Source organism: Chrysemys picta, chromosome 6, assembly GCF_011386835.1.
Source record: "Chrysemys picta bellii isolate R12L10 chromosome 6, ASM1138683v2, whole genome shotgun sequence".
NCBI lineage: Eukaryota > Metazoa > Chordata > Testudines > Emydidae > Chrysemys > Chrysemys picta.
This window is the reverse complement of record NC_088796.1, coordinates 6,305,190-6,319,295: the sequence shown is the minus strand read 5'-3', so window position 1 is coordinate 6,319,295 and position 14,106 is coordinate 6,305,190. Positions and strand designations below refer to the sequence as shown.

Genomic DNA, 14,106 nt, shown 5'->3' with positions numbered 1-14,106 from the left:
CTAATCCCGTTAGCATCCGTGTCGTTATACTGGCCTCCAGCCTTTGGGGGGGGAGGCCACGCTGACAAGCTCTGCTCTCCGCCATTACAAAATAATAAATAAGACTCAGTTCCAAGTATACAAACTAAGCCGGCTGCTCCAGCACACCATGGACTGGTGCTAGCTGCATCTCCACCCGGACTCTGGCTCAACATGGTGGGAACTGACCCGCCCTCACTCATCTGGTCCCAAAGTGGTCCCCTTAGCCTCTTATAATTGCCCCATTTACATGTCCAGTCACTAAGGTTGATCCCACCCCAGCGAGCTCTATATGCCTGCTTGCAAAGCACAATGCTGTCTAGACGCCGGGCAGAATAACCCGAGCTATGCATGTGACCCCATTAGGGAAGTGTGGGTGTTTGCCTCCTTCAAAGGTATGAATAAGAGTCCGCTACTGCTAGCAGTTAATGGAGCTGCTCCTTCACTTCAAGTGGTAACTGTTCAAGTTTTTAGTGCCGATGTTCTAGGATATGAGCCAGCTTAGGTTGGCATGGGAAAGTCATTGGGTTTCCCCCATATTTAATTTGCCATTATAAGCAAGTTGTTACGGATAGATCAAGTTCCCTCATTCATAAATGCAGCGGGGAGAGGAGAAGGCGCTGCAGAGAAGATAAGAGGGAAACGTCGAGGGTGGTAGAAGCGGATTTACCCCAGCCTTGGGAGAGAGACACACAGAATAAGTGCCTTGAAAATGATTCATGACAAGTGCCAACTCGCAGTTAGAGCTGGCCTGGCCTCAGAGCTGCGTGCATTAATGCTGGGGACCCTGGGGACACTCAGGACCCTGGACGCTGTGTGGTGTAATGTCTGGAAGTGCTTTCGGATCCGACACTGTGATCTGTAACAACCCACCCCATTGGCAACCATCTTCCCCTCACCCTCCCTCCCACCCACCTCCCCAAGCCTTTCCTCGCCCCCACCCCATGTTCATTCTAAGTGGTCTTGCATGTAGTTCTGCAGCCCCCTTCAGTTCGTTAAACCCCCTGCCTTGCCTCATGTTTTGACAGGGTTTGTGAGTTTTGACAACCCCGCCAGTGCCCAGGCTGCCATCCAGGCTATGAATGGTTTCCAGATTGGCATGAAGAGGCTGAAGGTGCAGCTGAAGAGGCCGAAGGATGCTAACCGCCCCTACTGAAGAGTTGTGGGAACCGCTGGATACACATGACTAGCACAGGTAACTGCACGGGGGAGGGGACGTCACTTGTTGTCGTACAGAGTCTGTGTTGTGGACCCTAAAGATTAGTTCTGCGACTCTCTGGCTTCTATCTTTTCCACTAGATCTCTGGCTAGAGCCACACCACACACACACACACACACACAAAATAGGAACTGGTTGTGTGCGCACTTTGGTAGAAAGAGAGGCAGAAAGAGGCTAAATGTGGGACGGGCCAATTGTCTCCTTCCTGTGGCATCACGTGACTGTGAGTCTTTCTGACCACTAGGGAGGATAGCAGCTGTTCCGGTCACCTGCTCAGCCATAGAAAGGATTCTGAGGCCAAAGAAGACCTGTAATTAAGAGGTGGGAACCAGGCTGCAGTTTAATTCCAGGCAGTTGGACCAGTCCGGCGAATAGAGCAGTAGCTCCATGTTACAAACGTTCCAAAGCATTTTTCATTCTTCATATGGTATAGTTCATACCCAGTTTCATCTCAGCATCACAAAGTCCTGTAAATAGGTCTCCTTGACACCTAAATATCCCCTAATATCTTCCTTGCTAAACTAGAGAAATGGATAAAGGAATTCATGCTCATGTCCTCACTCAGCTTCTGTTAATTCCTTACTCTGATAAAACTCCCACAGAAGCCAACAGGAGCTTTGCTGGTGTGAGGACTTGGTTAAAAACGGAATAATGACCTCAAGATTAGCCTCATGGACAGTAAATTGTTTGCTGTTGGGAGGCAGCAAACTTGGTACTCTAAGGGAATTTCTAACTACATACAACAGTGCCAAAAAGATCAGTACAACTCACTTGTTTTGGTGGAATTTAAGCCTGCCCCTGGCAGCAAAATGGAGTCTAGGCTTTGTGTAAACTTTTCAAAAGATCCTAAGTGTCCTATTTTCAGAAGTCATATAGGGTATGTCTACACTGCATTGTAAACACGGATCTATGGGACCCAGGCTAGTGAACTGTCCTCTTCCAAGCCTGCACGTGGTCATCCACATTGCATTGTAAACTTCGATTTACAACTGCTGGACCCGGGGTCTCACAGCCATGTTAACACCTCCACACTGCCCTAAGCAGACCTTCTGGCTTGAGCTTCAGGCATGGACCTAAGTCACAGCAGGACTTGGGTTCTGAACCACCCCCTCAGTGGGGGTTATACGACTTGGGTCCTGAGTGCTTGCTGACCTGAGTCAGACTGATTTGCGTGTGGATGGATGTGGGGCTTGGGTTCAAACCTGAGTCAGAACCCAGGCTTAGGTTTCATCTACACAGGGATTAAAAAAAAACGGCTGGCCCGGGTCAGCTGACATAGGGATTGGGCTGTGGGGCTAAAAATTGCTGTGTAGACATTCAGGCTCAGTCTGGAGACCGAGCTCTGGGACCCTGTGAGGGTGGGGAGTCCCAGAGCCTGGGATCCAGCCTGAGCCTAGATGTCTCCACACCAATTTTTAGCCCCACAGCCCAATCCCCATGCGCCTGAGTCAGCTGACCCGAGTCAACCGTGGCCATGCTGCAGGTCTCTTATCCCTGTATCACCATACCCCGGTGTACAGTCTAGCTATGCCCAGAGGTGCTTAGAATTTTCAGTGGGACGTAGGCTTCTAAGACCAAGACCTTCAAATGTATTTAGGTACCTAATTCCCATTGATTTATTTCAGTGGAAGTTAGGCACCTAAATACTGGAGGATCTGGGTCTTACATGATTTTTGAAAATGGGAAGTAGGATCCCAAGTCACTTAGGTGCTTTTGAAAATGTATACATTTCTGTCCCTGCCACAGCTGGTTCTCGTCTCCAACGCAAAGTGATACCATTACTACACTAATAGTGCCCTACCATTTAGCTATTGAAGATGAAACGCATGCTGATAGGTGGTGCAGAAGCAGCCAGCCTGGTGCTGCATTGGTAGCACACCGGTATTTCTGATGGCGACTGCATAGCATGGTGGCATTGAGACATCACTGATGATAGTTCAGTTCCTATCTTCAAAGGCCAGAGGCCTCCCTTTCCAAAAAGGGCATGACATGGTGTATGGTTTGGCAAGTTACAGTGTGTCAGCACACGGTAAGATAGAAACCATTGTCCTTGATCTAGTGAGTGAATATTGCTCTTCTTCCTGATGACCGTCCGTATCTCCACTCAGCCCCTCTCCCACTGGTCCCAAAATGTTATGCATTGGCTGGTTTCCCAGTTCCTAGGAAAATATATATGGATGAGTGGTTTATTATGGAGATGGGGTAGCCAGCCATTCCATAGTTAAAGCTATATGTACGTTTCTATTAGAAGGCCAGTACCAGAGATGTACCTGGACTGCAAAGATTAGTTTTGGATATCCAAACTTTTCCAACGTTTGGGGGTTTGGGGATCTAAGATTTTGATTCAGGTCATCACAGAATTAGGGGTCAACCATCAATTGGCCAGATTTGACCTTCCCCAATCTTCCAGGGTGTTTAGTCCCAGTTTCCCATCTTTAACTGATATGTAGAATATCACTGAAAGTACCCTATTCTAGTCTTCACGGCAAAACTCTGTTCCCTCTAGAATCAATGCACTGGAGGCAAGACATGAAGTGGATTAAGGAACTCCCTCTCCACAAATGCATTAGTTGAACATGTTAATTTCACACAGGTCATTTGAATCTCTCAGGGCGATAATGGCTCAAGAAAGATGCAGTCTCAGTAACCTAGTATCTCCTTTGTATACGATTATACAAAGATGATTGCCAAAGTATTCTTCCACCCTTTTTAAAATACATTTTCTTTTCCTTGCTTATGACAAGGCCTCTTGGAAGCTTGAAACTGAAATATGTTTCCATAGCCAAATGTTTTTTTGCTTCATCATCCTGTGCACATGCTGGCTTCTTATTGCAGGTGCTGGAGGCATGCACGCTAATTTCTGAACACAGTACAGCGGTGCTCCTAAGAGATTTTCAGTTGCATCTAAGAGATTTAGGAGTGCAAGTTCCACTGGGTTTTGAAAATCTCGCCCTGAATGCTGAGCGCTGCACACTGGCTTAGAATTGTAGGGTAGCGCCGAGTGCTGAGCTGTACACACTGGTTTGTTATTGTAGGGTGGTTCTTAAGCATGGGGCTGTACACACTGGTTTGTTATTGTAGGGTGGCTCTTAAGCATGGGGCTGCCCACACTGGCTTGTCGTGATAAGGTTAATCACGAGGGCTGAGCTGCATTCACTGACTTCTTATAAGAGGGCTGCTCCTGGGTAGGGCAAGTGGTTTTTACTAATAAATTATACAAAAAGTAATTGTCTGGTCATGAGAAACAAGCTGGTGTCAGAAATCTACTTGCCCTTCAGAGCTTATTTTCTGCCTTGGCTTCTGTGGAGCAGAAGCAACTGTTCTGCACGGAGTATTCTAATTGTTGAGTACATTAGCCTCCCACGCAGTCCAGGTTTTAACTGAGCTTCTCTCAGGTTTTTCAGTAAAACTGAGTCAGCTGTTAGAATAATAGAATACCAGGGTAGGAAGGGACCTCAGGAGGTCATCTAGTCCCACCCCCTGCTCAAAGCAGGACCAATCCCCAACTAAATCATCCCAGCCAGGGCTTTGTCAAGCCTGACCTTAAAAACCTCTAAGGAAGGAGATTCCACCACCTCCCTAGGAACCCCATTCCAGTGCCATCCAATCTGCTCCACCCTCTGCCTATAGTGTCTGTAATTATAGGGGTGTGTGTGGGGCCCAGCACAGTGGGGCCCTCATCCTCATTGAATGCCTCCTAAATAAACAAACAATCATTATTTTCTAATTGCCTCATTCCTGGTGTAAATGTTGACAGAGTTGAGGACCAGCTCCCTTGTAGCAGGAGATGTTTGCGCCGGCACAATTTAGGTGTAAAATTGCAAGCGTAACAGAAAGGAAAGCGGGTGCAGATGTGAGTGACTTGCGCCTGTGTCTGCCTCATATGCAGCTGTGGTTGAATTGCGGGTGGGCACGGGTGGAAAAGAAGACTGCCTTTCTGAGAATGGGGCCCCTTGTGATCATTGAAGAAGTGCATCTTGGGGAGGGGTTGGAATGAAACGAAGGTGGTAGTTTAGCAAGCTAGAACGGGGAAGACCAGGAGGTGTCATGGAGACCAGGAGGTGTCGTGGAGATTCAGAGGCGTTCAGATCCTGTTTTAGGCCCATCTCTGCTACAGAGGGAATAAGAGATACCATCAGTTAAGCATACTCATTGGAGGTCAATCCGTACCTAGCACTGTTACAAGAACAAGGTTCCTAAAGACATCCATGATGGGGACCAAAAGCCAGGGAGGCAAAGATAGATAGATGCTGCAAAGTTGTGAGGTAAACAACACACTGAACTGACAGAACATTATATAATAGCCTGGGTAACAGGTTTTTTCAGACTTAGTTCATTAAGATACTTAATTGTACACCTAGCTTTAAGCACACAAGTCAGCTCATTGACTTCAGTGCAGCTACACATGCTTAAAATTAGGCATGTGCTTAAGAACCTTTCTGAATTGGCGCCTTTCTAGGGGAAACATTTGTTTTATTGGACTCCTTTACGAAATTAGGGGGTTGCCAGCAGAAATGTGAGCTAAATCCAGCCTGATAGGATAACACAAGAATCTTTTCTTTTTCCCCCTCCCCTCCAAAAAAAAAAAATCCTCTCTTTCATTCTGGATTCATGTTTTATCTAATCTCCCTTTTATGACCCAATTTGGTTTAGGCCACATTGATTTAAAGTCCTTGGTTTTCCTCACTAATGCTCTAAAGTAGCTGTCAAACACTAAAAAAAAATAAAAAATGCTGTGATGTGGCAGATAAAATCACAAGCTGCAGTGAGCAAAATCCAGAAGGATTCATATGGCAGAACGCTTCCAAAATGGCTGCCTTCTGTTCTCTCATTTCTTTCTAATTACAAAAGATTGTACCAAAAGGCAGGGGGGGAAGAAAGCAAAAGAAATAAAAGAGGATCATTTGAGGGCAAAATCAATATATTCTATTACAAATCTCCCCCTAGGAATGGGAGGCTGAGGTACTTTATGTGTCTGTCAGATAGTAAATGCATGAAATAATGAAAAAAATCTGCTACTCACATGGGTGCCCATTCTTAGGCGCACCAGTGTACTGTAGATTACCGCAAAATTGTAGGTGCAAATTACAGTACCTAAGGGACAAGTATATGAGCCAGAATATAACTCTACATAGCCACTGCTGGCACATTGCTAATAGTGAGAGCAATATCCGCTCCATATTATCCAGCCACGGACATGCAGACACAGACTAGCCCCACCCCCACCTCCCATTGCCCTAACCCTGCCATAGTAAGTTAGGAGAAATAGTAATAGTTCAACACTGCCTAGAGGCCTGAACCTCATTCCATTGCTCATAATTGTATCACAAATCTCACAATATTTGGTATTAGGTAAAGCTCCAGCTCCGGGAGTCCTGTGATTACGTGAGAATCTCCGTTTTGGGGGATGGAGATTGTTCATTTGTTTATTTGTTTGTGTGTTGGAGGGGGGGGTTGTATTGTTTTTAAGTACATTTCTAGCCCTCATAGTTGCAGAGAAAAGCTAGGAAACTTGAGCCGAGTGTACCCTACTGGCTTAGAAACCCGAAGGCAAAGAAAAAGTATGTCATTGAAAAAAAAATCTTATGATTTTTGAGGCCTGAGTTGCAATTTTTAATCACTTGAAGTTGGTAATACAGGAGACCCCAACTGAGATCAGGGCCCAGTTGTGCTAGGCTCTGTACAAATAATAGTAAGAGACCAGTCCTGCCCCTAAGAGCTTACAGTCTAAATAGACAAGACAGACAAAGGGTGGTGAGAAAGGAAGTCTTGATATCCCCCATATTATACCCATCACACTACAAGATGAACCCATCAGACCTGCCATGTCTCTTTTGTATGGACAGGGACTGTCTCACTTAATTCACAGGCAGTTTTTAAAGTACAGCATCTCCCTCTTGTGAAGAAGGATTTTGCTGTCTGTTTTTTTCTAAGGGACATTTTATATGTCACCAAGCTTTGGGTTTTTTGTAAGTTTCCCTCATTCAGACAGCCCTAGTGCAGCAGCTCTGTCGGCAGGGCCGGCTCCAGGCACCAGGCAACCAAGCATGTGCTTGGGGCGGCACCTGGTAAGGGGCGGCCAATCTTGGGGTGGCGGAGGGGCAACGCGGCGCGGCACTCGGCGGGGAGTGTTCGGCGGCGCAGCTCTCAGCGGGGGGTGTTTGGCGGTGCTCCGCGCGGGGGGGGGGGGCTTCAGGAGTGCAGCGCTGCTCGGGGGGTGGAGGTGTTGCGCGGCGCCGTGCTCCACGGGGGGCGGGGGTGTTCGGCAGCGGGGCGGGGGGTGTTTGGCAGTGCGGTGGAGGGTGGGGGTGTTCGGCAGCGCGGCGCGGGGGAGTGTTCGGCAGGGGGGCAGGGGCTGTTCGGCAGCACGGCGGGGGGCGAGGGGTGTTCGGCAACGCTGTGGGGGCGGGGGCTGTTCGGCGGCGCTCCGCGCAGGGGAGTGTTCAGCAGCATGGCAGGGGGCAGGGACTGTTCGGCGGCGCAGCGCTTGGCAGGGGGTGTTCGACGGCGCTCTGCATGGGGGGGGTCCAGCAGCATGGCGGGGGGGGTGGGGGGGTGTTCGGCAGCGCAGCAGGGGGGGCGGTGATTGTTCGGCAGCGCTCGGCGGGGGGGGTTTGGCGGCGCGGCACTCGGTAGAGGGGGCGGGTGTTACGTCGGGGCGGCGCTTTTTTTTTGCTGCTTGGGGTGGCAAAAAAGTTAGAGCCGGCCCTGTATGTTGGGTCACTAGTGGTGATACTCAGCTCTGTGTAAAGAGCTAACACGCAGCCATTTTACCTCTTAAGTCCCAGATAAGCTCAGTCTTGATTAATTGGTGCAAAGGACTCATGCTGGCCCTCTGTGCGGGGGTGAATTTCACCCTAACTCAGCAAAGCAGTTACCCAGAGCAGTACATATGACTGGAGAACCTGCCCATTACCACAGCGTGGCTTCATTGTGGTGATTAATCATCAGCAAAGTGTTATTGACCATCTTGTAGCCTCCTCTGCTGGGAATATTATTAATGCCCAAGATGAAAAGGGTTTGATTAGAGTGGGCCAGCCAGGAGTAACGCAGTGAGACTGAGCAAAGGTAAATGTAGATGGAGTAGCAAGAAAAAAACTTACTGATGCTGATACTGTGTTGACTGTGGAGTAGTCTCCAGAGGGAAGTGAAGAAAAACCCCATCAGCAAAGCATTGGCGAATGCACTGTTGGGATCATTCTGCCCTATCTGATATACCAGGGGAAATACAGATGGCTGGGACGGTTCAGACTCGCAAACTGTCTAGTCTGATGCTTGTGGTCAGAGCTAGACAGAAAATGGGGGCATTTGGCATAAAATTTCAACTTTTTATCTAAAAACCAACCCCACCCCACCCCGCAAAAAAAATATTTTGGTGTCCAGACAAAACTGTTCAGTTTTCACTTCTCCAATGCAAAACAAACAGTTTGAGGAAAGCAGACACTATCTACGGAAATGTTTGTTTAGTCAAAAAAAAAATTCCATTGAAAAAAAGTGTTGATGGAAAATTTTTGACCAACTCTGTGATTTCAGATGACTTCAATGTAAAAAGTTGTTATAAAGAGGAGAGTGATAAATTGTTCTTCTTAACCACTGAGGACAGGACAAGAAGCAATGGGTTTAAATTGCAATAAGGGCGATTTAGGTTAGACATTAGGAAAACTTCCTAACTGTCAGGATAGTTAAGCACCAGAACAAATTACCTAGGGAGGTTGTGGAATCTCTGTCATTGGAGGTTTTTAAGAGCAGGTTGGACAAACACCTGTAAGGGATGGTCTAGATAATATTAAATCCTGCCTCAGTGCTGGGGACTGGATCAGATGACCTCTCGATTCCATGATTCCAGTCCTACGATTCTATGATTCCATGAAACTGCAGTTTTGACTGAATTTTCATTTGTCCAATCTACCTTTACATGTCCCAAGTGATGAGGCGTGTACCACTTCCTTTAAGAGAGTATTCCACACTCTCATTGATCTTACTGTTGTTTGTTAGGATGTTAATCGTGATAATCCACCTAAATGTTCCTTAGTACAATCTAATCCCATTACTTGTAGTTATACCTCTTAGGCCCATAATAACCAATTCCTTTCCCTCCTGTACAGACTGTTATCTTATCCATCCCTTAGTCATCGTATAAGGTTTGCCTAAATTACAGAAAGTTGCACTGGTGTGACTATGTTGATGCAATAACTCCAGTCTTAATGCAGTTGAGCAAAGCTTATTTCAGTGACGCTTCATTCGGAAAGGCCTAACATTGGGCATTGGAAAAACCTTAGATCAACCAAAATGTTTCCAGGAATTCCTTCCTTTTTATAATTCCAATGATGACTGGGATTAAACATTCCCTCCCAGTGTGTTTTGTAAGCCAGGCTTTGTGTTAACACATGAGCGCCTGAAAATGAAATTGACTCAGAGGGACTAATTCTCTCTGTTTTAATCATCTAAGGTGCTAGTAAAACTGGTAAAGAAATATGTTTTCTTTTTTGGCCTATCATTTTTTAACCCAACTGTCCTTTCAAATTACTAATCACTTTATCATTTTAAAATACTAATTTCTGTTTTGCGAGCTGCAAATTCAATACCAATCTTATACTCAAATTGGCACACAATATAATGCACTGATGGAAAGCTACAATAATTAATTGCTGTATTCGCTCAAAAATTACAATCGGTAATTACAGCATCAAGGCTAAATTCCATTCAGCAATATTTGGAACTGGTTCCTCTTAAAAACAGGGCAGCTATTCAGAAGCATTGCTGTGTTTGCACCTAAATGAGCCCAGGTAGGTTGCTAAAGCATCCACGTTGTTTGTCTTGGGAGTGCTACAACAACATAAAGCAATACAACAAACATTTTATTTTATAGAGAGTTCCTCATTAAAAACTGTGTCCTTCAATGTGTCCATATGAGATAATACAGAGGTAAACAATAGATATGAAAGCAGCTTCCCAGTTCTCACTCTCTTGCGATCCAGTTGGCACTGATACCCTGAAATAACCTCTCTGAGGCTCGTTAGTACATTTCACAACTGGTCACCCCTTCTGAAGTGGGTCACCCCAAGCGAAATTGGGCAAGGGTCTTGATATAGACATGAATACCTCTTAACAAACTTTTGAGAACAGCCACAAAACCCCAACGGTGGTGGCTCTCCAAGGGGGTTTAGTCACAGCCAAGTGACTGAGGAAGTTCATCCAAATTCTCATATGGGCCAAAACTTGTAACATTGCCTCTGATTGGAGGGATTGTCTGCATGAATTGAACCCAGAGCTGCTAGATCTAAAAAACATGAGTTTCTACTGCCTCAGATCAGATCCATTGGCAGAAGCAAATTTCTATGTGGTCCAGCCACTAGAGGGCGTAAGCATGAAAAGGGGGGAGGGGTCAATTTATGAATTTGCCAGGGTGCCCGTTAGATTTTAAAGCTGAAATCTAACAAACTAGGCTTGCTAGTCTATAACAATCTAATAGGATAACCCCTTTTTACTGAGTCCAGGAAGCATTCTCTTGCTAGTCTAACACTGGGTTCTTTCCAGATCATCTTTCAACCTGAACAGTATTGCTCAAATCAGGACACTTGCTTATTCTTAACCAACCAACAATTTATTAATTCACTCAGAACCCCATTAACAAATAATCAACAGCTCAAATGTAGACACAACCAGAGGTTTATACATATGCAATTATGAGAGATTTTTGCTTTGGCGATTAACAATACCCTCGGTTAACCATGTTCATTTCTATAATGGGGTAGAGGACTACCAAAACTTGGCGGAGCCCTTGGGCGAAGTGTCTCACATGATGTGAAGCATTTTCTTGTCTTTATTGGTGGAGCCTACTTTGGGATTGACAGAGGTGAATAGCTTTTCTAATATTTTTATTTTCAGGGCCAGAAGAAATAATTAGTTATTATTCATTCAAGGCACATCTGTTCCATATATCCCTTACAAGGGGACCAAAGACACACTCATTTAGTGTGTGAGAGTTAATAGCATAGGGAAGGAAAAATCAAGAGGTACAGGCAAGAGAGAAGAAAGATGCTTCCAGCTGAAATTTGAAATGAGATGGAAAGGCAATGTGGTGGGGAGATACAGAAGCTACGGAAGAGAAGACTCTTGCACCAACTGTAGCAAGATTATGTGGCAGGACAAAAAGCCAGTGCTAGACAAACAGACAGGGCAGAAAGAGAAATAGGGAGACAAGACGCATGAGGAAGGTGATGCAAATCCGTGAAAGGTTTTCAAAACAAACAAGGCTGCTTTTCACAGGATTCTAAAATGATTTGAGACCCAGAGGCATTGCTCAAGACTTGGGGGCCTTGTGGTAACACTTCTTTGGGTGTATAATAAGGTAGCACTCTGTTAACGCTACAGTTAGAGGCAGAAAAGGCCTATCGGATCCTCCCCCGACTAGCTGATGCAGAATTATTCCTTACAATACATTTGCTAACATTAGAGGAGAAAGGCATGGATGGGAAAGACAGAAGCAGTGTAATCAAGACAGGGCACTTTCTCAGAAGCAGAATTGCAGACACAGAAGAGGAATGAGGAGAATTCCAAGTCAAGGATAATATGGATGGGAAAGGAGAATGGAGGGTCTAAAGAAAGGAAGGAGAGCTAGAAGAGAGGGTGTTGTTCTTGTGAATGCTCCTCTTCTCCAATAGTAACTTCTGTCCTTGAAGTGTTTAGCTGAAGGCAAGGTCTCGGTGATGTCCTGTCCCTTTAAATGTTTGAGCACGCTCCCCTCCCCAGTGCAAAGCCTCACTTTTGTGTTAGTTACTTTTGCAGCCAGAGCAATAAACCCACCAGAGCAGATAGCCGCGTTTCCATCCACTCCCTCTGCATCTGTCTGTCTATCTCCTTCTCCGCTGGCTCCAGAGGGAGAACATTTGGCAACAGAGCTTCCCCTGCAAGAAGAAGAAGAAAAAGTAAGCAAATAATACTTTAAGAAAGGGGGACGGAAGTTCACCTAGAGGCACAGGGCGGCAGACTGCTGTTTTTGCTGCTGGAACAGCGTGAGTCGGCTAGTTAGAGAGGGAGAAGTAGGCAAATAAAGACAGACTAAAGGAATAAGCTGCTGCCGAGAGCTTGTGCAAAGTAAGCCAGAAGCCATATTGCCTATGTGCAAGGATGCAGGCAGAGAATAGCTTAGCCTGCACTGAGAGTCTATAGCCAACCGAGGAAGCCCAAGTACAAAGGCAGCCAAAGGAGTGTGGCAAACACATAGCCAGCGGAGGGTGATCGAGCGCAGATGGTGCATAGATTTTTTTTGAAAGTGGAAAAGGCATCCAGGAGGCATGAAGTCCGACAGTAGAACAGAGGAATGGTGCTTTTTTTTTTTTTTTTTTTTTTTTGCAGGCAATGTTGATGAGTTCAACAAAAACCATGAATCGTGGGTGGGGTACCTCACATGTTTTGAGCATTTTGTAAATTGCAACACCATTCCAAATGGACAACCATTTTCAGTCTTACTGACAGTGATGGGTCAAAAGGCCATACGGACTTCAGCATGACCTGTTGTCTCCATCTGTGTCTGGAACTGCCACTTACGCTGCAAGTAATGCAGGAACATTTTTCTTCTAACCCATCAATGAGAGCAGAATGAGGTTGGTTTCATCAGGGAAGTGGAGAGTCAGTAGCACAGTTTGTTATTGCTTTAAGGAAGTCGTCAGAGCATTGTCAGTTCAGACAAACATTAAGTGATGCCCTGCGTGACCGATTAGTCTATGGATTATGCAATGATCAGGTCCAGAAGAAGTTACTGACTGTATCAGTGCTTACATTCAAGAAGGCTGTTGAAGGGGCAGTTGCAATGGAGACCACAGAGAAGGAATTTAGTGTGAACTGAGAAGTTTACCTCCTACATCAATGAGACAGAAGACCATGGAAATGTAAGGAATTTCTATGTGGCTGTTGTGTGCAAACTACGCACTCTGAGGAGAATTGCTGGGCATGTCAGATTATTTGAAGAAAGTGCCAGAAGAAAGGACACATCACCATGACCTGTCACACAGTTCAGCGACTTTACATCATGAACACTCACTATTCCAGAGAAGAACTATGCACAAATAGAGCAAGAAGCTGTCTCAGCATTGGCTTCAGAATTTGGAAATTGCATAGCTATCTGTGTGGTAGACATTTTACCTTGCTGATGGAGCATCATCCATTACTTTCAATGTTTGCACCGAAACATGGAATTTCATCATTAGCTGCTGCTCGTATGCAACAATGGGCACCGCTATTTTCAGCTCATTCCTATACTCTTCAGTTCCATAAAAGGATTCAGCACGCGAAGGTTGATGGGCTTTCAGGCCGACCAGAGTAAAGTTCTCATTGACCCAAAGAAACTTCAGAAAAAGTGTTCTCTCTCAATTTGATGGGTAGGTTACCCATCACTAGTACTGACATCAACAAAGAAACTACTATGTATGATGTACTTTCTCTTGTGAAGGGGATGGTACTACAGGGTACAGTGTTGGATCAAAAAAATCCCCAGTTTACACAATTCATGTCATGTCAACATGAATTATCTGTGAATCGCGGTTGCATCTTATGGGGAATGTGAGTGATCATTCCGAAATCACTTCAATCTCAGGTTTTCAAAGCTCTTCACTAAGGTCATATTGGCATTATACCAATGAAGGCCATAGCCCAGAGTCAGGTCTGGTAGCTGGATATTGACAAAGAGACTGAGAGGAAGGTGAAGTGCTATGCTACGTGTCAGCAAATTCAGCATGATCATGGCCCAGCTAGGGTCGTGGCCTCAGTCTCCTTAGCCATGTATTGACGTGGACTTTGCTGGACCTTTGGAAGGTTATATGTTTTTGGTCATAGTCAAAATGGCCAGATGTTTTCAGAATGACTTCTAC

General features: G+C 45.6%; 1 protein-coding gene across 14 annotated transcripts in view; it reads left to right on the top strand.

Annotated features, from left to right (window-relative positions):
• The window catches only part of CELF4 (CUGBP Elav-like family member 4), an 874,489-nt gene that overhangs the window by 840,463 nt on the left and 19,920 nt on the right, over nucleotides 1-14,106 (top strand). For all 14 annotated transcript variants that reach the window (XR_010602081.1, XM_005296185.5, XM_065598684.1 and 11 more), the window contains exon 12: nucleotides 1,047-1,213. Coding sequence is in view for 13 of the 14 variants with exons in the window: in XM_005296185.5 (XP_005296242.2) it covers nucleotides 1,047-1,174 (128 nt within the window). In the remaining variant the exon portion in view is untranslated. The remainder of the gene's footprint in view (nucleotides 1-1,046; nucleotides 1,214-14,106) is intronic.